This window comes from Lytechinus variegatus, chromosome 1, assembly GCF_018143015.1.
Source record: "Lytechinus variegatus isolate NC3 chromosome 1, Lvar_3.0, whole genome shotgun sequence".
NCBI lineage: Eukaryota > Metazoa > Echinodermata > Echinoidea > Temnopleuroida > Toxopneustidae > Lytechinus > Lytechinus variegatus.
Genome location: NC_054740.1, coordinates 10,509,147 through 10,533,028, shown reverse-complemented (window position 1 = coordinate 10,533,028; position 23,882 = coordinate 10,509,147). Strand labels below are relative to the sequence as shown.

At 35.5% G+C, this 23,882-nt stretch overlaps 1 protein-coding gene across 1 annotated transcript in view; it reads right to left on the bottom strand.

The window, feature by feature from the left end:
* Positions 1-152: 152 nt before the first annotated feature.
* The window catches only part of LOC121427157 (medium-chain acyl-CoA ligase ACSF2, mitochondrial-like), a 31,541-nt gene continuing 7,811 nt past the window's right edge, over positions 153-23,882 (bottom strand). The window contains exons 3-13 of the mRNA XM_041623456.1: positions 23,186-23,368; positions 22,667-22,785; positions 21,239-21,404; positions 13,524-13,619; positions 12,748-12,896; positions 9,816-9,984; positions 8,705-8,812; positions 7,935-8,086; positions 6,571-6,712; positions 5,531-5,641; positions 153-4,450 (exon numbers count right to left, since the gene is read on the bottom strand). Of these exons, the coding sequence (XP_041479390.1) occupies positions 4,331-4,450; positions 5,531-5,641; positions 6,571-6,712; positions 7,935-8,086; positions 8,705-8,812; positions 9,816-9,984; positions 12,748-12,896; positions 13,524-13,619; positions 21,239-21,404; positions 22,667-22,785; positions 23,186-23,368 (1,515 nt within the window). The 3' untranslated portion in view covers positions 153-4,330. The remainder of the gene's footprint in view (positions 4,451-5,530; positions 5,642-6,570; positions 6,713-7,934; positions 8,087-8,704; positions 8,813-9,815; positions 9,985-12,747; positions 12,897-13,523; positions 13,620-21,238; positions 21,405-22,666; positions 22,786-23,185; positions 23,369-23,882) is intronic.

Below are 23,882 nucleotides of genomic sequence, written 5' to 3'. Positions count from 1 at the left end.
AATTTAAGTCACTTAATTTCCCATTTTTTAGTCATTTTATATTTGGTTTATTATTGTTTTTTATATATATATTCACAACTCTGTTTATTTCATTAATCAATTTAAAGTAATACCAGACAAAAGAAAAGAACACATACTAGTTATACATTTAATTATTTTTTGCTATTTAATTTACAAATTTTCGAGAAAATCCAGGGCAAACAATGTTTCAATCTGCTTGAATGTCTGAACATCAGATCCCCTCGTCCGTACAGTGTATGGTAAACATAATCAAGATTATATTGCAAACCCAATCAAACAATTGATCAGACACATATTATACTGCATGGTAAGTCACTTCAGGGCCTCATGTTATAAAGAAGTGTGATTGATCAAATCAATTTCAACTATGGAAAGCCAGTATGGACATAATTCTTTGTCTATACATTCTTTGTCACACATGTAAAGTAGAAAACATTAATTGCCTTCTTGATGATGGTGTTGCTGGCTTGGCATACATGTACAGTAGTTGGTTGGTTGGATCAGTCACACTCCACTGAAAGACAGGGCCCTGGTACTACTTTGGCATATCAATTAACATCACATAAACACAACCAAGGACCCTGTATCACAAAACTTGTTTTCAATGGCAGGTTGCAAGCTACTGTGATAAGCTCCTGGCATCATATCACATGACTGGCTAAGAGCAAACTTGCTATAAAGAATCAAAGCTTTTATCAATAAATAGAGCCACAATATCGCTCATGATATCTGCGGTGATGTCTTTTGTGTTCCACTTGTTATCAACATATCACATTTTGATGCTTAGAAACATTTGGATAATTCATCACACAATTTAGCACATAATGGTAATTCACTCATGATCAGTTTTGCTTTAAGGACAAAAATATCTTTCAATTAAGTTTAATAGTCAAAGTACATTTCATTATACATTAATTTGACAGTGCTCATCATACAGAGTGCAAATACAACCACATTTCTGTTGTACAACCATAAAGCTCATTTCTCTGTCCTATATCTTCACTCTGTGTTCATATTTATCTTATAATAATTTGCATTTTAACTTATAATACATCGTATTATTTACACTGTGATTAATTCTTCAATTCAAAGCCTCTATAAATTTATTGAGATGAAGAAGGATGCAAATTGAGACTTTTGCTCATTCTGAAAATGAAACTTAATTTATTACACTATTAGTTCTGACCCGTTTGATTACCGATTGTCCAATTTCGTTACAAGTACATACATGTAGTTGATTATTTTTTATGTAAATATATTTAAAAAATCATTTTGTTTTCCATGACTGTGTACAACTGATTCTAACCATTTGTACATGGCTTGCCTGTGACCTTTATGGTGTTAATGTTATGCACGATCGTAAAGAATAGATTATTGCTTTTTTTTTTGTATCATGACAAAGTTGTCTATTTCGGAAAAATACACTGTTATGCACAATTTAATTCATTATAGAATTTTATGAATTCATTTAGGCTGAGAGTAATAAGGCACACATATTTAACATAGGTTCAGGCATATTCATGAAGACTAATGAAAGCACAATGGTCACTACTTATACATTATGGCACAGTGGTCACCTACATGTAGCTACTAAAATATTAGTTGTTGCGTTTTAAGGACAAGGCAAACAAACAAAGTTAGATCTATATAAAGCAACTTTCACAAGCTCTACTACTAACAATTTAGTAGTAACTATCTAATTATGTAAGTTGATATCTTTTTTTATATAACACGGTGGAAATGTTTGATACGCAAATAAGCTCTACCTGTTTCTAAATAATACTTGTACATGTACATGTATATGGCCTACTGGGGGCAGGACTGTAAAAAAATATTATGACAAGAAAAATTCAGTACATACAGTATGTATAGAGAGAAAAAAGATACATTAAAAGGGTACCCCCCCATACATGTCTTATCCTGTCAAGGTACAGGAGAACTGGTGGGTGTTTCATAAAGCTGTTGGTATTAAGTTAAGAGCGACTTTAAGAATGAATGGTGATCCTTTCTTATGGTAATATCAATGGCAATGGTTTAGCATGTAAAAAAGGATCGCCAGTCATTCTTAAAGGCACTCTTAACTTACGAATAGCTTTATGAAACGGCCCCCTGCTTTAAAGCAATACAAAATACACATGACAGACATGACCAAGTGGTACTCTGTAGTGCTGAATCTGGGTCAGGTGAATGGGCCTACCATCCAAAGGAGGGAGGGCAACAGACAATAGATTGGCCAAAAAGAAGTAAACTGCATTTTTTGCTTTGAAACTAAGCACGATACAGAATGTTTTGTTTTGGTTTAAAAATCATGAGACCTGTTTCGAGCCTCGAACATCTAAAGGATTAAATGAAAGTAAATGACAATCTAGAGATTGTTCAAATCTATGCTGTGTGAATTTCGATATCAGTATCATAAACTCACATGAAGGACAGATTCTAATGTGCAAGAATAATAGATTTTTTTGCAAATCTGCACACATGTAACTTTTTGGTATCCTAAATTGGGCTTCATCTTCTTTTTTTTCTTGTTTCGAATAGTACCACTTCTGACATTCTTTGCATTTATGAACTTGAATGTTCATTTAATTTTTTTTTTAATTACTCAATCAAGATATATCTCATTTCATCAAATCATTCATTCAATAGTTTAAATACATGATTCAATTTATCACAAGGAATGATAATAATAGAAGACAAATACATCATAAAAAACAATTCATAATTTTCAAAATCTTATTGACCAATGGACTTAATTTCTCCATACTTTATCAATACATTAATATAAGCACCATAAAAATATGATTATATACATCTTTGTTTAAAAAAAATATACATATTGGTGCACAGGTAAGAATTAGTCGAAATTCCTCTTTAACATTGTTAACAAACGATTTACTCACTAACACATTATTTTGAACTCAACACCTTGATCTTTCCAGGTCTACTGAGGTCAAAGATCAAATAAGCATCACAAAATGTAAGTCAAACAAAAGGAAATCACCAGACTTCGATAATATCACCGCATTGTTTTATAAATTACTCCCTGAATAAGAGCAAAGTACTGAATAAAATAAATGTCATAATTCAATTAAATAATTACATCATCATGTAAGAATTAGTCATCATACTCTGGTCTCATAGGAACAATACTTTCAAAACCTCCACATGAATAAAAACTTAAGCCATCAAAATGAATGAATAGCACCATTTAAAGAATTTTGCCCGCCCCCCCCCCAAAAAAAAAAATGAAAAATAAGAATTAACATCCCTGTTCTAACCATTGGGATATATTGGTGAAATAAAACAAGAACAAACAGATTTCTTCCTACTGTTTCATTTATATTACTTTTTTTTCATGATAAAATTACAGTTCTTAGCAGCAGCACAGTACTGCTGGGATACATCGGTGGAATGAAATAAAAAATAAACAAAAAATTTCATCTCACGTTTTGACTTACATTTTTGGGAGTTAGATTACAAACTGCATATTACCATTGGAATTCATCGGTGGGAAAAAAAGATCCTCATACTTTTAAATAATAAAAAAAAATGTTTCATTAGATTCTGCAAAAGCTCTGCTCCTAAGAGTTGGGATTCATAGGTGGAATGAAACAAGAAAGAAACAAAAATTTGTCCTACTATTTTATTTATACAGCGGTGGAATAAAATAAAAATACATGTATAAACAAAGAATTTCATCTCACATTTTGATTTACAATATTTTGTATTACTAGATGCACATTACCATCGGAATTCATCGGTGGAATGAAACATGGAACCAAAACAAATTTCATCATACTCTTAAATCTAAAAATATGATTTTCATCAGGATTTGTAAAAAAGAGTTGGCATTCATTGGTAGAATGAAATGAGAAAAAGAAAAGAAACAAAAATGTTTCACGCGGGTGCGTCGTGGTCTAGTGGTTCTGAATATCGCCTTTCAAACAGAGGGTCGTGGGTTCGAATCCCAGCCATGGCGTGTTTTCCTTCAGCAAGAAATTTATCCGCAAGGTGCTGCACTCAACCCAGGTGAGGTAAATGGGTACCTGGCAGGAATTTATTCCTTGAAACGCAGCGCGCGTAACAGCTGCACTGCTAAAGCCAGGGTAATTATGCTGCATATACTGTAGAGCGCTTAGAGACTTCTGACAAAGTTAGTGTTAAGCGCTATATAAGCAAGTATAATTATAATAATTATTATTTCTTCATTCACAATTTGTTCTTTGGATATTAAAGGTCTTACCCACTGCACATTACTGTTAGGAATCATCAATAGAATGGAACAAGAAAGAAAGAAAAAGATTTCATCCTACTTTTTCATCTTTTCTTCCATGGCCTGCCTCATCTTGAATTTCTGAACCTTGCCAGTCACTGTCAACGGGAACTCGTCAACAAACTCAATGTAGCGAGGGATCTTGAAATGAGAGATCTGTAGTGTGAAAAACAGATTAGAAATATAAGTTGAAAGTTGATGGGGTACATGTAGGTTCATGAAGCTGTTTGTATAGTTACACATGACTCATTGCACAACTTTATGCAATCGGACTAGTATTACGCAAGAAATTAATCAAAATCAAATTCAAAATAGGAGAAATACAAGAATTGAACATTTTGCTTTGTTTCAACAAACAGGCCATACATGTATATACGCACACATCATGGACAGTATGCCCATGAGGGAGTGAATGATTACACACAGAGTGGACTAATACTCTAAGAAATGGTAATGGTATGTAAATCTGGGCCCCGTCTTACAAAGAGTTGCAATTGATCCGATCAACGACAACTATGGAAAGCCAACAACATGAACACCTAAAATGCATGTTTGCTCAAAGTATTTTCTAGATATGCTGTAAATTCATAAATTCATTGATTTATGAAAAATTCATACTGCTTCTCTTTGTTTTAAAAGGACATTGTGCAGGGTTTTTTAAGAAAATATGATGACATCAATGTATTTTTATACAGTTGAGGTTGATCGGATCAATCGTAAATCTAAGATGGTACCCTGGAACACACACGGATCATGTAGCATAAAACTTAGCATCGATTTTAATGACCCTGCTATCAATCCTATCTCCCATGGAAAACCTAATTCTTATTGGCTATTGAGAACAGTCACCATGTCACTGATTACAAATTTACAATCAAAGAATGCAACATCTCTCCGGGACAATACAGAGGAAACATAAACAAAACAATTTATAGATTACCACAACAATTTTTTATTGTTTTGACAGTTTTTACTATATTCTTTATTGAAACTCAGGTTGATGCGAAATTACATTAACAAAATAATACTTGATGACATCGGAAGTAACCATTAAATGTTTAATTAATGATTTTGTGCTTTCTCTTTATTGCATAGTTTCCTTTATGTATTAGCAGTGTAATTTTTCAATTTTTTCAATGATCTGTATGGTTATGTATGAGAGTCTTTGTGAGAAAATAATAAAAGGCTTTTTAAAAATGATAACGCAAGAAGAAACTGAAATTGTGAATAGCTTACGTTTCCTTTACAGAAGTCTTTGATCTCCTCCGGCGTGGCTTCTTGTCCTGCTTTCAGTCTGATCCAAGCACACAATTCTTCTCCCATCCTTTCATCCGGTACGCCAATCACCTGAAATCATACGAGATACAATAGAGAAGTTATGAACTCCTCTGAATTTCAACCAGGGAGCCATTCATAATGCAAGATCTCCCGGATTAATCCTGGTAGAATGATCTTCACATGTGAACAAGTATTAAGCCCAGTTTACACCTATGCTATGCCATTGCACTGTAGATCCGACAGCAACAAGTTTTGCCAATCGCATCACAGTGAAATCACATCGCAGGCCAGCGCACATATTGAAACAGCTGTGCAATGCATTGCATCTTCATGGCACCTCCTATAATCATCTGCTCTGCAGCAACACAGTAAATTGACTGTGACGCCATCATCCAGGACAAATCTGATAGGCAGAGATTATCAAGATTGCAAGAAAATCATAAGAAGATTTGAGACATCAAGGTGCGAATTCACAAAGGTGGTTTATAAAACCATCGGTTGAACCCTTGGTTTATGCAGATTTCCTGTATAAATTACATTTATTTACCACGTATATTGAAAAAATGTCCAATGCTGATGGGCTCTTTTGTAACAGTGCACCACAATAACGCCTCTTGCCATGGTTAAGTACGCTATCTTATTAATGAGTCCACTCTCCAAACAGTGGACTAATGAATGAAAAAGTGTACTTGACCATGGTATCAGCCGTCAAATTGGCACACTATGACAAAAGCGCGCATCAGTATTGGACATTTTTTAATATAAGTGGTAAATAAACGTATTTCATGCAGAAAATCTGCATAAACCTTGGGTTCAACTGAGGGTTTTCAATACCACCTTTGTGAATTCGGGCCAAAATGTCTGAGATTAGGTCTGCAACAAATTGGATCTCAGTTACAGAGTGTTGTAGGTTGGCGCACAGTCTGGGAATTTGATCTTAGCGCAATCACATCATATTGTGTGCGCAGGACTACAGTATCATCTAAATCATGGCTCACCTGAACATCTTCAATCTTTGGATGTTTGTAGAGGAACTGCTCGATCTCTGTAGGATAGAGGTTCTCGCCTCCTCTGATAACCAGATCTTTAATCCGACCTACAATCGTCAGGTATCCTTCTTCATTCATGGTGGCCAAGTCTCTTGATTAGGGGGGGCAATAGAATTTGAATTTGTTGAATTTAGTTAGATTTATAAGAATGTCAGTAAATTCATCTTCCTTAATACATGTAGTTTTTATAAAGTTTAACTTTTGTTTTTCATCAAAATAACTGTTTTTATGTAGATACAGCATATAGCCAAAATATTCACCTGTCCACATTAGTCCTACGTTTATGGCAAAATAATGCATCTGCAGATACATCACACAATTCCTATGGCGATATTATGGAAAAAAGGTGAATACACCGATTAGTTTCTATGGTTGAATCATGGCAAAATGATGTATCTGTAGATACATCATTTGTGTTTATGGTCAAATTCAATTGAGCAATTGAACAAGCTTTTACAATTTTAAAAGACATGACAACTGGAAAAGGGTGTAATTTGCACATACACACTTTTACCATAAACTAGTATTTGACTTTTGTTGGCACAATTTGTGGAAAAAGATGAATGTTGCAGATACACTATTTTGCCATAAACTAGTCCCTGAATTTCGTGGCACACAATTTGTATGTTATAGATACATTTTTTTGCCATCAACTCGTGTATGAAGTTTGTGGCTCACCGATTATGGTAAAAATATGTATGTTGCAGATACATCCTTTTGCCCTATTTCACGAAGCTGGGTGCGCTCACTCATTTGATGGTAGAAAAGTGTAACTAACAGATATATCTTTTTACCAAAGAACATTCCGCTCTACTGCGGCACTTTTTGAGTGTATCTGTAAGATACATCCTTTTACCAACAAACGAGTTGGTAAATTTGAAAAAGTATTGCAGATAGCCCATGCTATCTTGAAAATGAAAATACCTGTAATTATGAGAGTAAGATAAATGAAAAGAGCTCCCTGAAAAACCCCCATCAAATGTCAAAACCTGAAAAAGTCAAAATTTTCAGATACATCGTTTTGCCATGTGACGGCCAATTGTGCCTAGGACACAGATAGAGCACCGCTTGCTGCTTGGACGAGTTTCAGTTTTCATGAAAGCTCTTGGCCTCCTTTTTTATGCCTAAGTACCATAATTGCTTGGCTAACCGTGCTAGTTAGCAGGGCCACAGAGACCCCTACTACTGTTGGGATTTCTCACTTTAGACCATAGGTAGAGCTAACTTGCCATTTAGCCCTACCTATAGTATGGAGTAAAGGAAAATTTTGCTTTTTTTTGAGGAAAAAGGGTATAAAGTAAAGTCTTTCTCACCCAGAATGGAACCATCTTGTCTCATCAATGACCTCTCTCGTCTTGGCCTCATCATTCCAGTAACCCACCATGGTGGTGTACCCTCTACTGCACAGTTCTCCAGGAGTGTTGTAAGGCATCAACTCACCGGACTGAGGATCAATAATCTTAATCTGAGAAAGGACACAAGATCATAATTGTCATCACCATAAAATAATGCTCTGTTGGCAAGACAAGAACTGCTACCTCCTCAGGGGACCGATCGTTCGCTGCTACTGCTGCCACGCCTCTGGAACCAGCTCCCCCGCTACATCCATGAATCATCATCTCTGGGAGCATTTCAACGGTCATTAAAGACATTTCTTTTTAATAATTAATTTACTTGTCATTTATATAATGCTTTTTTAAATATTTTTTCTTTCAAAATTTTGTTTTTGCAAAGGTGTAAAGCGCCATGATACAGTCATTGTGAAGAGCGCTATATAAATACTAATATTGTATAACAATCATGTAATCATCAATGACATGCTTGGTCTTGGCCTCATCATTCCAGTAACGAAAGATGTGCCCAGAGTATCTATAACCCAATTCATTTGTAACCTTGATTACTTCTGCTGCAAATACTACCATGCTTTTAAGTATCATACCGATCATTACGATTACAATTACTAATATCATCTCCCTTTACCACAAAACTTGAAGACCAAAGAAAAGACATAGGATGCATAACAATTGGAAAGCTAAATTTATATTGTACCTCCATTCATTTATTTCAATTTATGTTTTTTTACCTCATTGTGTGGAGCAGGCTTTCCAACTGTAGATACCCTCAGATCTACAGGGTCGTGCATCTCAGTCTGACAGATAACAGGGCTAACCTCAGTCAAACCATAGCAAATCTATTCAATAATAAGAATGATAAACACAATGTTACGGGCCAATACTTTTGAATGCATTAAGCAGAGAGGGAGGATTATCAGAATGTAAAGCAGTAGATAATGTAACCATCAAACTGAACAAAAGTTCGCTGAAAAGAACCGAACCCATATCAAAATCATGGTCCAGGGTGCTAGTTAAATTTAACCACAGAATCATTGTTTTTTACAAGCCCCCGATACTCAGCGGCCCTTTTTAACGAAAAATAAATGATACTGAGAGAAAGTGCTAAAAATCCTCAAATGTGAAATTCACATTTGCGTAAAAACTCAACAGGACAAAAGTCAAACTTGATGTCTACACCATTACTAGATATCATGCAACTACACTGCAACATCTAATATTTCAAAACAGCGACATCTTTTATTTGATCTTGTGACCTCAAAATCTAATCTGGGGCCTTTAGCACAAAGCCTAGCAATCATCGTACAACTATTTTCTACGATTGATTGCAATGACTACAACGAACAATCAATCGTGAAGATTAAGTGTACGATTAATCGCTAACCTTTGTGTTACAGAGCCCAAATCATTGTCACTCTTTATTCATAATGGATAGTTTAAACTTGAATAATCCAATGGGTATTCAGTCATCGTGGGCACGTCTTGGTCTAGTGGTTCTGACTCGCTCCTTTCAAACAGAGGGTCGTGGGTTCAAATCCTAGCCATGGCGTGTTTTCCTTCAGCAAGAAATTTATCTACACTGTGCTGCACTCGACCCAGGTGAGGTAAATGGGTACCGGCAGAAATATAAGAGCGCCTTGAGCACCTAGCAAGGTGGATACGTGCGCTATACAAATCCTATATTATTATTTATTGAACAATATATTTTCAGGTACGTAATAAGATCTGTGAATTTTGACCTTGTGACCCTGAAATCTAATAATATCATCTCTCCCATAAATTATGAGCCATATGATATTTAAAATTTTCTATGTAATATTATAAAGGCTTGAATCCACTTACTGTGACATCTTTCATATTCATGAGTGTTCGTGTTTGTTTCATGGTTTCTATGGGGCATGGAGATCCGGCCATGATCCCGGTTGAGAGGCTACTCATGTCGTATTGGCTGAAGTTTGGATGGTTCAACATGTCGATGAACATGGTGGGGGTGCCATACTGTGATGTTACCCTGAAAAAATATATGAGAGAGCAATTTTAATTTCAATTTATCAAAATAAAAATATCAATATAAATTACTAGTTTACATATAATAATTATTTTTTTCAATACAATTTGATTCATTTCCATAAAATCAATCACCAGAAAATAATAGATTGATGCTGTATGACACATTTAACACTGTGGTCTATATTCTGAAGTCCATGTTCATTTTATAGGCCATGGTCTAACTCTTGTGTTAAAATTATGGGAAGTCAAAAATTTCATAGCTGCATTTAGATTACGTTTCCTATCTTTACATAGATTTTTAAAAAAATGTTTTAATGATGAAGAGAACTATTTCAGCAATTATTTCTAGTCGGTTATGAATGATTTGAGTCTTAAATGAGGTGAAAGATCAAACTTGTATTGTTAAAGATACATATCATAATTGGCTATCCATAGTCAAACCTCCTTCGACCAAAGTTGAAATTAAACACGAGTTCAGAATACAGACCATTGAAATTAAGAAGTCATGACAATAAAGACAAATTAGAAAACTAACTGAACAATTCGTGAAGATATGAGCTACATCTTAAAAAACCAACAAAAAACAAGAGCATAGGAAAAGGGAGAAGACAGAGTGGCCTAACAGAGAACAGATACAATAAGTGTTCAAAGTACAGATTATTTGTTTAAAAAATCCTAAACAGTAATCCAATGTACAAACTGTAAAGATCTGTGGAAATAGACACACAAAGACGACAATCAAGCAAAATTAAAGAAAATCTTTCAAATCCTCTTTTACCAGACATTATGATGTTTGAAAATAGGATATCCAATAAAATACATTTGGCACAACTTTTTACCTTTTTTCTTCAATGAAAATTCCACCTGAAATGTACTATAATCCCAACAGAATTCCAATCACGTGAAAGAGCTTAATACGCCCTTTCAGTTGATACCAAATTTGTCATGGTAGTATTTATATCTCTGAAGATATAGTGAATTTTACGATGTTTGGCAAGTGAACAAATTTCACTGAATTTCATGGGTGTACATGTATGTAAACTTTTGGCCTTAACTGTACATGTAGATCTCTACCGAACTTCGTTCAGGCAAGACAAAAATCAATATTTTTACAGCAAAGGAAATCGGTACTCAAATTTTGAGAGTAATTCTTCAAGAACTCAATTCAAATAGAAGCACTGAAGTGTAGCAACATGTTGCTATTCATCGGAAGCAACATGATGCTATTCATCAAAACTAACAGGAAGTATTTTAAAGTGTCGAGTCAAAAGGTCACATAAATTGGATTAACCAGGAAGAAAGGGAGGACTCGGATATTAGTTTGGATGATCAATCTACTCCTTATATCACAATTCTTATCAAATATAGCCGTTTGTGGGTATTTCCCCTCGGCTCATCCTAAATAACTTTTCCTGATAGATATTCAGAAAATAAAATTAAAAAATATACAAACATACATGTAGCAACTGCTCAGGTCAAGTAATATCAAATAATAGGGAATATGAACAGGATATAAAACTATAAATGGAAAATCAATCAAAACCAAATTATATCCTTATCGCTACAAACAGTATTCACAAAAATACTTCATTCAAGTGTCTTGTTTTTTTTAGGATTGGTGTATACCAAATTAAAAGATTAAATAAACACCAATGTGTTTGTGTTCCTGATGGGGTTGTAGCATTGTGGATTCAAATGAGACCACTTCGTTTAACGCGATTCGTATCTAGCCTGATTTGTGTGTTATTTACATTCCACCTAGGAGCCAAAATGCACAACTTTACTCTGACCATCTATTTACAGTTATCGATAGCCTGCTCGTTCTATACCCAGATGCGGGAATCGCAATTTTAGGTGATTTAACAATTTTGACACTCGGCAGATTTTGAGCATTAATTGCTTCAAACAAATTGTTACTCAAGCCACAAGAGGAAACAACATTCCATCAACAATATAAATGCAAAACTAAATGTTTCCAATGTAGCTCTATTCCATGCTTGTACTTTGTTAATCTTTCAAATAACATGTAATCAATCTAATTTTGTTTTACTTTGTATGTGAATGATTCAACAGCTCAATTACATTGTTTGCTGTTATCATTTTACTATTTTACTATGTAAATACATTGAATGTTTTATTGTTTTTAAATCTCACTGCATTTTACCTGCTACCATCTCTAAGTGATAGGATAAGGTGTGTACATGTCAAGATGTGATGAACATGATCTTTTTTTTCTCTTATTTTTCTCCTTCTGGTTTCTCCACCCTTTCTCTCCTCTCTTTTCCATTCTCTCCATTTATATCCGTACACCTTCACAATTTCTATTTACATTCGTCTAGTTTCCTTCTTTCTTTTCACTCACCTACCACTGCATTCTTCTTTTCCTCCACTGACACTCTTTTCTTCTAAGATCACGTAGTTAAAAAATAATAATGAAATTTTTAAAATATTGAAAATTATGGTTGGTCTGTACATACTCTAGAAAAAAATAAGCTTGCAGTTACGTGTATTACTTCAGTCGATTCAGTAGGCAAACATTTTAATTTTTTATTTCATTTTATTTTATTTTTTTTTTTGGGGGGGGGCCTTCTTGTCACAAACTACTGGCTAAACCTTCAAGAGGAGACAAGCTTTAACATTGCAGTTAGTGGAGATATTACTGGATCTTCTTTTGATTTTGCCAGGGCTCTTTTGATCATTTTTGGGGGAAAATTGCCCACAGCCCCCAAGTAACTTCTTTCCAGCAAAGGTGGGGGGTCCTTACTTTTCTTCTTGGATGCCTCTCAGACTAGCTTCAGGTTCAAAGCTGGGGGAAGAGAACACACAAGTATTACCATGAACCATGGCACAGAGAGATCCTCCTACCATCCCAAAACAATGGTACAGGGGGACCGGCACTCCTATCCGATGCTCCTGCAACAAAATACAACGTAATATTATTTTATCATTATTGCTCTTGGGGCCATTTTCACAAAGATATAAAAGATGAACTATGTTAGATGTGTTCCCATGGACCATGTCACAAAGAGAACCTCCTTCCATCCCAAAACAATGGTATAGAGTGATTGGTACTCCAATCCTATGGTCCCTACAAAGAAATAAAATCACGTAATGCACATACCGTCTCTATGCAATTACAAGGGACCCAATTAGCCCCCGTTAGCCTGGTAGCTTTTAACAGCACACAAGCATTTCAAGGAATTGATCATGCAATATCATTTTATAAAGTTTATCAAGGGCCGTTTTGAATGGATTGTTTTCAGCTGTGGGAGCAACTGAAAGTTCAAATAAGACCAGAACACAGAATGCACCAAATTGTACATAGAATGTGTGCCAAATAATCCAGGTAGAAAAATAGTTAATTGCTCAGTATTTAGACAAACAAAATAAATATGAAATTTTATGTGTATGATAACAAGAATTCATACAAAATGAGAGATAGTTCTTTCCTAGCTTGTGGTGCCTTTTGTTCTATTAAAACATTATGCCAAAAGAATTTTATAGCCAATGTTAAAATCATATCAGCCCAAAGTACTCTACCTTTTCATGATATTTCAAGATGGAACCAATAAAGTAGCTATTGTTCACTATATTATGATGAGTAAGAGTTGCTCCTTTGGGGTTGCCAGTGGTTCCCTATGGTAGAAAAACAAAAACAAATTCAATCAAATATACTTCATTTTACTTTTATTAAAAATTTTCAATCAAAATTCTGCTTCTCTGGTTTTCTTTCATTTACAGTGATACCTGCTTTTTATCGTGACCACATGCTAATCAAGATTACACAGTGGCAAGGTTGGTTTCCCTTGAATAATTTCACCCTTTACAGAATCCTGTCATTATACGAATATGTACATGTACACTGTACTTGTATATGTAGACCACCTGCTTGATAATAGTACTTTTCTTGTGTTGGATTTGATTGTCTAATCAAATTCTATTTCCAGCAGAGAAAAACCCTCAATAATATTAGTAATAGCAACTATAATAATTACAATAACTATTAAGCAGAGTTGTGAATTTATATGCGAATTATTATGCTTCAAGTGATAAAAATAAATAAATGAATTAAATGACTAAATACTTTTACTCATTTAACAGTTCTGAAATGATCGGAAATTTGATAATACTGAATATGCCTAATTATTGTTCTTACTTTGATAATGATCTCATTATATTCTTTTCATCAACTTATGTATACCGCACACCAATGTTTTGTATTTGTTTCTTCTTGATTATATTTTCTTCATGTGTTGTAATTTATATGTTTGCATGTAAACAATTTCAATTAAAGTTGGACAACACAACAAATAACTTACATTATAATAATTATCATCATCATTATTTGTTTGGTGTCATCTGCGCCTGGGAGGCGATAAGCGAAATAAATCACTATGGCCCATAGGGCTCTTCTCCCACTATTATTGATTGGGAAAGTGCAGGTGGACCACTACGTTTCTCCCTACCCTTATTCCAAACCTTTTGCATTTACGGGGAAACTCTCTACAATGCATCAATTCCTTTGAAAATTCAAGTCAAATCATTTGGAGAGCCAAGAGGATTTTGTCAAAAGTTGTTGGACCGGGACAGCATCGGAATCTCTCGACTCTGGACAACGAAATATTTGCAATTGTTCATCCCGTGTAAATCTTTGGATGATCTGCTGTCACAGTACATCGCTTTTGACAAAAGCCTCTCAGCTCTCCATTCTGATTTTAATTGCATTTGGCAAAGGAATTGATGCATTGTAGAGAATCTCCCCGTAGTAAATGCTAAAACTAACTATTTATATGAATAGTGGGTTCTTTAAGTGATCAATGTTCCAGGCTGAAAATATTTATAAATGTATCTATACATAGAGTAAAATTCAAAGAGCAAAAATGCTGAAAATTTCATCAAAATCTGATAAAAAATAGCCAAGATATTGAATTTTAAAATTTAGCCCTATTTTGATCAAATTTCAGTGTTTTGTTTGTCTGATTTTTTTTAATCTGTTCAAATCATATCATTTTCAGCCTGGAGTACCCCTTAACATGCAAGGGTTACTCTCCTCTTTATAGAGCCTCAATTTAACGCCATATCAGAGGGACAGAGCATTTCCACTATAACACAGCCTGCATCTACACGTATGGAACAGGGGAGGAACATGATTTATACACAATGCAGACTTCAGTCATCCAAACCCATGAACTTAGCTAATTGCTCTCTCTTTTTAGACAGGTTTATCTGATATTGTGGTTTTTTTTTACAAAAGTATATGAGCTTTGAAAGACCATCAAGAGTCTAAAATCAACTAATATCTCCCAGTTTCCAATCCCCTGTATCAGCTCAGTGTTTAATTGTAGGGATAATTATTAAGATTGATTACGTTGATCATCATGTCAAGATTTAGTAACATGATTTGGTTCTCATTTTAGTTGTTTCAGCAAAATAATCAAGATGGACTTATGCACTCAGTTTTGAAGACTGATAATATACTGATCATCATTTCAAGATTTATTCATTTTATATTGCATTCTCATTCTCATTATTTCAGCATAACAACCAAGATGAACTGTAAGCAATAAACATAACATTGAATATGAGATACGAAATTAAAGAAAATCAGTAAACAATGAAAATGAAGTGTGCAGTCATTTAATCACTAAAATCCTCTGTACAATCAATCGCTAAAAGTCTACATGGACTCCTAGGGCCCGTAACTCCAAGCTTAGCAATCATCTTAGAACATTTTTTTACGATTAATTGCTTTGACTACAATGTACAATCAATCACAAAAGTCAAGTGTACAATTCATCGCTAACCTTTGTGTTATGGGAACCTGGCACACTTATTTCAACATGGTCTTCCTTGTTGCACTCAAGAAATCAATGTGAATATGCTACAAAAATACTGTGGAGTGACTGATTAAAATTTACTGATCATTCTCACTACCATAATTGAGAACCATTTCCATTTTGAGAAAAAATCTCTGCAATGATAACTGACATCAGTATAGGCCATTTATACCCGAGTATACTTTTTTTGTTGTCATAAAAATTCTGCACCCAAACAAGGTTTCCTAGATACATACGTCTCTGATCAAAATATTTAAAGGTCAAGTCCACCCAAGAAATATGTTGATTTGAATAAATAGAGAAAAATCAAACTAGCATAATGCTGAAAGTTTCATCAAAATGGGTTTTAAAAACAAAGTTATGACATTTTAAAGTTTTGCTTATTTTTCACAAAACAGTGATGCACATCTCCGTGATATGCAGATGAGATGGTCGATGATGTCCCGCACTCAATATTTCATTTGTTTTCTATTGTTTGAAATATATACAATATTTCATTTTTTACAGATTTGACAATAAGGACCAACTTGACTGCACTGAACCATATAGCATTAAACAATGCTAATTCCATATTTTCATGGAGGAATTAATTGTTGTTTCACTTGAAAAGAGGAGAAAATTAGAATATACCAGGATGAGCATATGTTTTGTGAAATTTAAGCGAAACTTAAAATGTCATAACTTTCTTATTATAATACATCTGATTTTGATGACATTTTCAGTGTTATGCCAGGCCTGGTTATGCTTATTAGATTTTTCTCTTTTTATGCAAATAAACTTTTTGTTGGGGTGGACTTGTCCTTTAAAGTACTTAATGCATGTTAGTATGCAATCTGAAAACAATGAACAATTTGGTATCTGGTCTGGTAGTAATTTTTACCAGTGTTATTTCAATGTGCAAGTGGATATAGTTTATATATAAAGACCATTTGTTTGATTGCTGTACCAGCAGAATTACATGTACAGGTGTATGTGGATCTTTAGGATAATGTCTTTGTTTACACTAGCTATACATACCTGATAAAGTAGCACAGTGTCAGACAAAGTTCACAAAGTGATCGACGAAGAATGATTCAATTAAATTGCTGACAAATTGCTGACGACTATAATATACTGTAGAAAAATATTGCAGTCCAACCCGTCTTAGCGGCCCCCCAGTCTTTAGTGAAAACGTGAATTCAGAAGCCCCCCAAAATAGACTGTGGGATGGTCGCTAAAATTGCGACTTTCCGTGGGGCGGCAAATACAACCACGGTTCTTGGACATGATAATATGTAAAATATTATGAATGAATACATGCACAATGTTGCCATCGGTAAATTTTGCTCCTGACCTCAAAATTAAAATAATAATATGCAAAATCGTACCATTGATTCGACTGGAAATTCCGCCATTCACCCCGTGTGTTAAGTACTTCTGTGAACGCGCGCAAGCGTGCACAATGCATGTAACCTCGTTCGCGTTTTATTTTTTTTTATTCGCTGTACATGATATACTTTATAATACAGAATGTACGATGGCGGATAAGATGTCGTCGTCTTCGTCATGTTTTGACAGCGAAAATGACGATTTATCACTAGCAAATATATGCTACATGCACGTCTTACCCAAGGAAAGAGGGCCAGTAAATTCCTTTCAAGTAAAGAGCTAGAACAAATTTAAGCCTTTGCTGCATTCGTTGATGTAGACTACCTGGGACTTCAGAATAAAAATAGCTATTCGTGCAGCAGAGAAGTTTGCGATTGACTTGCATGCAGCCCGGCCCCGGGAGACCAGCCCGACGTCCGACCAGCATTTCAGCAAGATCCGAATGGATCAAAATAAATATAGATGTTCGATGTAGGCCTACCGCGTTTACATCTTGCCCAGAGCCAGGTCAAACATCGTTCGTATATCACCAGCATTGAGCAATCAAGCGATCGAAGGTAATTTGTTTTCACTTTGTGCTCTTGCATTTCACTCTCTGCAAAAGTGAAGCGGTGCAAACTTTGATGATTTTTGTATAGGTCTACATCTAGATTTCTTAATTGAGTCGATGAATAATGTGAAATAATGTGACTCATGACATACTTCTTCTTCTATTCATAGGCTTGTAAATGTGGCGGTGAAGTAAGTCATGACATGAGTCACATTATGTATCGATTCAATTAAGAAATCTAGACCTATACAAAAATCATCAAAGCTTGTACTGCTTCACTTTTGCAGAGAATGAAATGCAAAAGCACAAAGTGAAACAATTTTGGCATGGACAAAGATCGCTATAACAAGGATCACCATCTCAAAATCATCCTCTGTATCTTTTTCACCTTCGATAGCTTGATTGCTGGAATGCTGGTGATACGAACGATGTTTGACCTGGCTCTGAGCAAGATGTAACGCGTTACATCTATAACGTTAGTTTGATCCATTCGGATCTTGCTGCAATGCTGGTCGGGCTGGGCAGGAGCGTAATGGGTCGGTGGCCATGCAGGATGGGCAAGAGCAAAAAAATCTCCGGTCTTATCAGGGGCAGATCCATGATTTTCCAAAAGGGGGCTAATTTTTCAGAGGAAAGTTTCGACCAGCCCCCCCAAAAAAAAAAGTTTTTCAACCAATTGACAAGCAAAAAAAAATAAAAATAAAGGTTTTCACCCACAAATGAAGTATATTTCGTACACGAAAAAAAGGGTCTTCAATTTCAAGAGGGGGCACACCTTTGTTTTAATGGCATATTTACATTACAAATTTTAGTATTTTGCTTCCCAAAAGGGGGGGGGGCAGGCAATGGCGTCATGAGGCAACATTTTGAGGGGCGATATGGTGTATCGGGTAAAAAAAACAATGCGAGTGAGCAAAAAATTATACATTTTTATTACAAAAATCCAATTTAGATTTTGACATAATGTTAAAGAAGATAACATATTTTTCACCCTTCTCTCTTTCCTTTTCCTTTTTTTTTCTTGGTCTGTACGCCACGGTAAACAAGATTTTGTTTATGATTTTGCATGCTTATTTAAAAAAAAATAAAATCACCTTTTCATGACAATCTATCTGTTCTTCTTTCTTTCCTTTTCCAGTTCCTCTTTTTCCCCTTTCCCTTTCATTCTCCCCCTTTTCTTTTTTCCCCTTTCATTCTCCCCCTTTTCTTTTTCCCCTTTAAGTTCCCGGTGAACTCCGCCAGGGGGATAGCTTGCCCCCCCCCTGCACTGTCTAGCCACTGCTCCCTGGGATGGGCCGGGTTGCATGCAAGTCAATCGCAAACTTCTCTGCTGCACGAATAGCTATTTTTATTCTGAAGTCCCAGGTAGTCTACATCAACAAATGCAGCAAAGGCTTAAATTTGTTCTAGCTCTTTACTTGAAAGGAATTTACTGGCCCTCTTTCCTTGGGTAAGACGTGCATGTAGCATATATTTGCTAGTGATAAATCGTCATTTTCGCTGTCAAAACACGACGAACACGACGACATCTTATCCGCCATCGTATATTCTGTATATAACGTATATCAGGTACAGCGAATAAAAAAAAATAAAACGCGAACGAGGTTACATGCATTGTGCATGCTGGCGCGCGTTCACGGTTCCAAGTCCTTAACACACGGGGTGAATGGCGGAATTTCCAGTCGAGTCAATGGTACGATTTTGCATATTATTATTTTAATTTTGAGGTCAGGAGCAGAATTTACCGATGGCAACATTGTGCATGTATTCATTCACAATATTTTACATATTATCATGTCCAAGAACCGTGGTTGTATTTGCCGCCCCACGGAAATGAAAAACTAGAGACATTTTCCTTGTCCATCTCACAGTCTAAAATGTCTCCCATTTGAAAGAAATATGTGTTTGAGAACCTGTGTATAATGGTCAACTGTCTCCAGTGGTCACTTCTTCTGTTTCCCTCGGATGGCCTTAATATACAGGGTTGACTTAGTGTTGAAAATTGTGATTTTTCAGACTACGCTCCTCTTAAATAGGCCTACACTTTACAATGTATTCTTGGTAAGAAATTCATAGTCTTTGTATATTATAAACAAGCAATATAATTCTCAGTATTTACTTTGGTAGACTCCATTCTGAACAGACTGATCAAACAAGACATAAAAATCTGTTTTGCAAACATAAGAAGAAGAAGCAAATTCTACCTTGATATTGAAATGTAGAGAGAGCATACACTATTACAATGATGTAATAAATATCCATGAAGTCATATATCAATGCAAAAAGACATACCGTAAGTAACGGTGTATTAACCGCACCTTTTTCTCGGCGGGGTAGAAGCAAAAGTCGGGGGTGCGGTTTATACACAGTGACGGGTCTGAGCCAGCCCGCCGTAACCCCTCCCGTACATGTTCGATGTCTGCCAGTTCACAACACATCGAGTGGCCGGGCGTAGCGGCCCAGGCAATGTCGTTTAGAGGGGTATGAGCCGCAGGTAATAGGAAGCGATTATTGCAATATTAATTAAATGTTGTCCATAACGCACCCACCTTCATGACACTAATTTTGACTTTATTCTCGATTCAAAGTAGTGAAGTTCCCTGGCTAATTTAAAAGAGACGCGTGCCAAGCATACTCGGTAATATTTTGTCCTTGCTGAGCGAGAGTTGAGTGAGCTTTGAGATTGCGTTGTAATGTCGTTATAGTGCGACTTAAGCTGGCGCTATTCAAAGTCCCGTTCGCGCCAGCTTGTTTTTTTTCCTTCCTGTTTGCTTTTCATAAGATACCATGTAAACCACGCACGAGAGAGACGGCAAGAAGCCGTAAAAAACAACTGGAAAAAATGTCAATTTCTTTGTTTCTTGAACCTTCCTATAATCCCGTATCCAAAATTAATGCTAAGACATCAAATTTCTGAAAGTGATTGTGAGATTGTGATGCAAGAAATGTGAATGTTTCTTCCTCCTACGCTGGGAAAGACACAGATCATAATTTGATAAGATGTACTGGCATGACTTATAATGTATCGTAGTTTGCAATGTAATGGCAGTGCTGTGTGTGTGCACTGTGACTGTGAGGTGAGCGAGTGTGTAAGTTGCCAATATTGTCGGGACCGTTCTTTCTTTCTAACATTTGTAGATGAATCGATCAAGAACAGCATATTTCTGCATACCGGTAATCTCTTTGGATACTTTGAAATCTTAAAAACTTAGATTTTGTTTCTTTGTACCTCAAATATGCATGTAAATGTGAGATTTTTTTTTTTTTTTTTAGTCCAAAGTTGGGGGTGCGGTTAATACACGGGTGCGGTTAATACACCGTTACTTACGGTATTTATACATATCTATAAAGAAACATAAGGGAAAATCCATTCAAAACATGGAAGGAATTGAGGAATACTGCAAAAAAATCAAAAGTTTTTGTCACAGTAATAATCTTATGAGGGATAGTAAAACAAAAGCAAATATAGAGCAATGAAAATCAATTATGTCCATACTTACTGATGTAAACTGGATATTGACTGGCTGGTCAAATTGCAGAGCAGATTTCATCTTATCTATGATGTGAAAATGATTATCTTTTCCCATGTCCATCACATCATCAAAGTTGAACGCACCTGGGAATTTCCCTTGGCCCATCATGATCACAGATTTTAACATTAGAAGACTGGGGGATTGAAATACATATGAAAGTTTCAAGATTAAATATATTACCAGTTGTGGTAAAGACATCAAAATGAGTTTCCACAGACTTCAACAGGGAATAATTTTGCTTTATAAATTTGAATAGCATTTTTGGTCATAAAGAGAAAAGCTCTTAACTAAGTAATGTACAGTCCTATGTAAAAATATGCTATGCACAGCAGTCTTTAAAAAATGTGGAGCAAATTGCTATGTGATACCAGGAAAATTATTCCTTGCTTCAATGAAATGACGACCAATATGTCTTTTAGATATGTGCCGAAGAAGTCTGGAAGATATTGTGTAATTTCTCTTTTTTCTATGCAAAAATAATCCATTGTCCAACATGTGTTGGGGATTAGATCAGTTTCAGCTAAAAAGATTTCAGGATTTCACAAAGGTCTGTCAATGCTGTACCATATCTAGATCTCTGATGATATGGTACCAGTTACCCTCGACTTTAAAGACTTTCTTACAAAATAATTGCTAGCCTACACTCGACCCAGGTGAGGTGAATGGGTACCCGGTAGGAAGAAATTCCTCGAATGCTCGAGCACCCAATCAAGGTAGCTGTGCTAAAGCCGGGGTAATAATAACAGGGCCCGCTGGGAGAACAGTTTTCGAAACTGAAGTGGCTACCCTGGGTAAATATGCCGCTATTATTATTATTATTACAAAGTACATCCCTTTAGCTTAATGAAGATAGTATAATCAGAAGCACCAGAATATTCTGATAATAACCTTTTTTTTGGGGGGGGCTGGTAAAACCAATTTAGACACAAAATAGCTTATCCCTCCATACCTCTGACTTATAAGGTGGAGCTCTTTATGAAAGAATGTATTGGATGATTTCTCTGAAAGTTACCAGGTTAACAATCAGACAACTGCACTTCTCAATCAATCGAAATCAAGGAAACTTGACACGACTACAAAAGTTGATATAACACTCTTTACAACTAGTCTGCAGGCACAGACCCAAGGTTGGATTTCGCAATTTTGAAAAGAACACAATGCAGAGTCTGAAGTAGTGAGACTAGCTCCATTGACTATGTATGTATTGTGGCTAGACATGGTATAATTGGTTAACGTGTCAAATATGAGCCTGTGCTTGCAGACTCCTTTAGAACATTATGGCAGAACATTATCGACGTAATGCCAACTATAACTGGTTTAATTTCGTGCAAAATTTCTAACTTAAAACAGTATTACAAAACATCACTGGATGTGTTTAGAGTTTCAAAAACTTACTTTTCACTCTTTATATTCCCTGGTGTTGCTGTTGTCAGTTCCGGGCAGATTCCATTCAACATTTCATAATAGTTCTGCGTTTTGAATGACTGTGCCGCCACAATAGCCTTCACACCAACCTATAACAGAAATTTAAAGCATAGAATCAGTGGCGATGACTACACAAGTGAAGTAAATGAACAGAATGTCTTTGTTCAAAAGTGGAATTAAAGAACTTTACATAACATCAAAAAATGTCTAAGAAATGTTGTCACACTACTGACTGATCACATGTGTAATTGCTTGAAGCAAAACTTAAGAATAATGAGTCTAAAAATGAATGAATATACAGATTGATCATATTTCCAGAGCATTAAAACAATGAAGCTCAGTTTCAATAAATGAATGGTATCGTTCACTGTGTAATTTGGGATGATGTATATTGAAGCGGCATGCCTGGGTAACACACAAGTCTTTGAGCCAACACAAAATGATTACAAGCCTAGGGGAAAAAAGCTACTCTTTTATTTCAAATTTTACCTTCTTCATGGCGTATTCCAGTTCATTTTGGCGGTAAGCTGGGTTGATGTTGACGAGAATGGCACCTATCCTGGCAGTGGCAAACTGTGTGAGGACCCATTCAAGCGTGCTCGGTCCCCAGATACCAACGCAGTCATCTTTCTCAATTCCAATCGCTAGCAATCCAGCTGCTAGTTGGTCACACTAAAGAACACAACAGAAATTTGATCAAATAGTTTGGACGTCATTCCTTTTTAGACATATTTCTTGATTTTATAATGAACGTACATGTATGATCAATTTTTTATTTACATTTTGATAAGGCCCTTTAATGCAAATTTCAATTTCCTTCCATAAGCTGTAGTGCAATAAACTAAAGGAAAGGAAGTTGGAACAGTACAATTTCAAGGGGCTACAGCTTCTAGAATGTTGCAAGATTCAAACTGGGAGAGAGCAAAGCAAGTGAGCAAACATCCACCTATTCTTCTAAGTAACCAACTTTCAAGATTTGTCAGTAATTATTGTAGAAAACTGTATTAATCAAATTCAAGCAGAAAGGCGGAATGTCCAACCCCTTGATACAACTAATGTTAGAAAATACGATATGAAGAATTAAAGAAGATAATAAGTTTGGAATCTCCAGCATCCCCCCCCCCCCCCCTCTACCAAGTATGGCAGTGAATACATTAAAGTCATAATGCCAATTATCATCATTTTT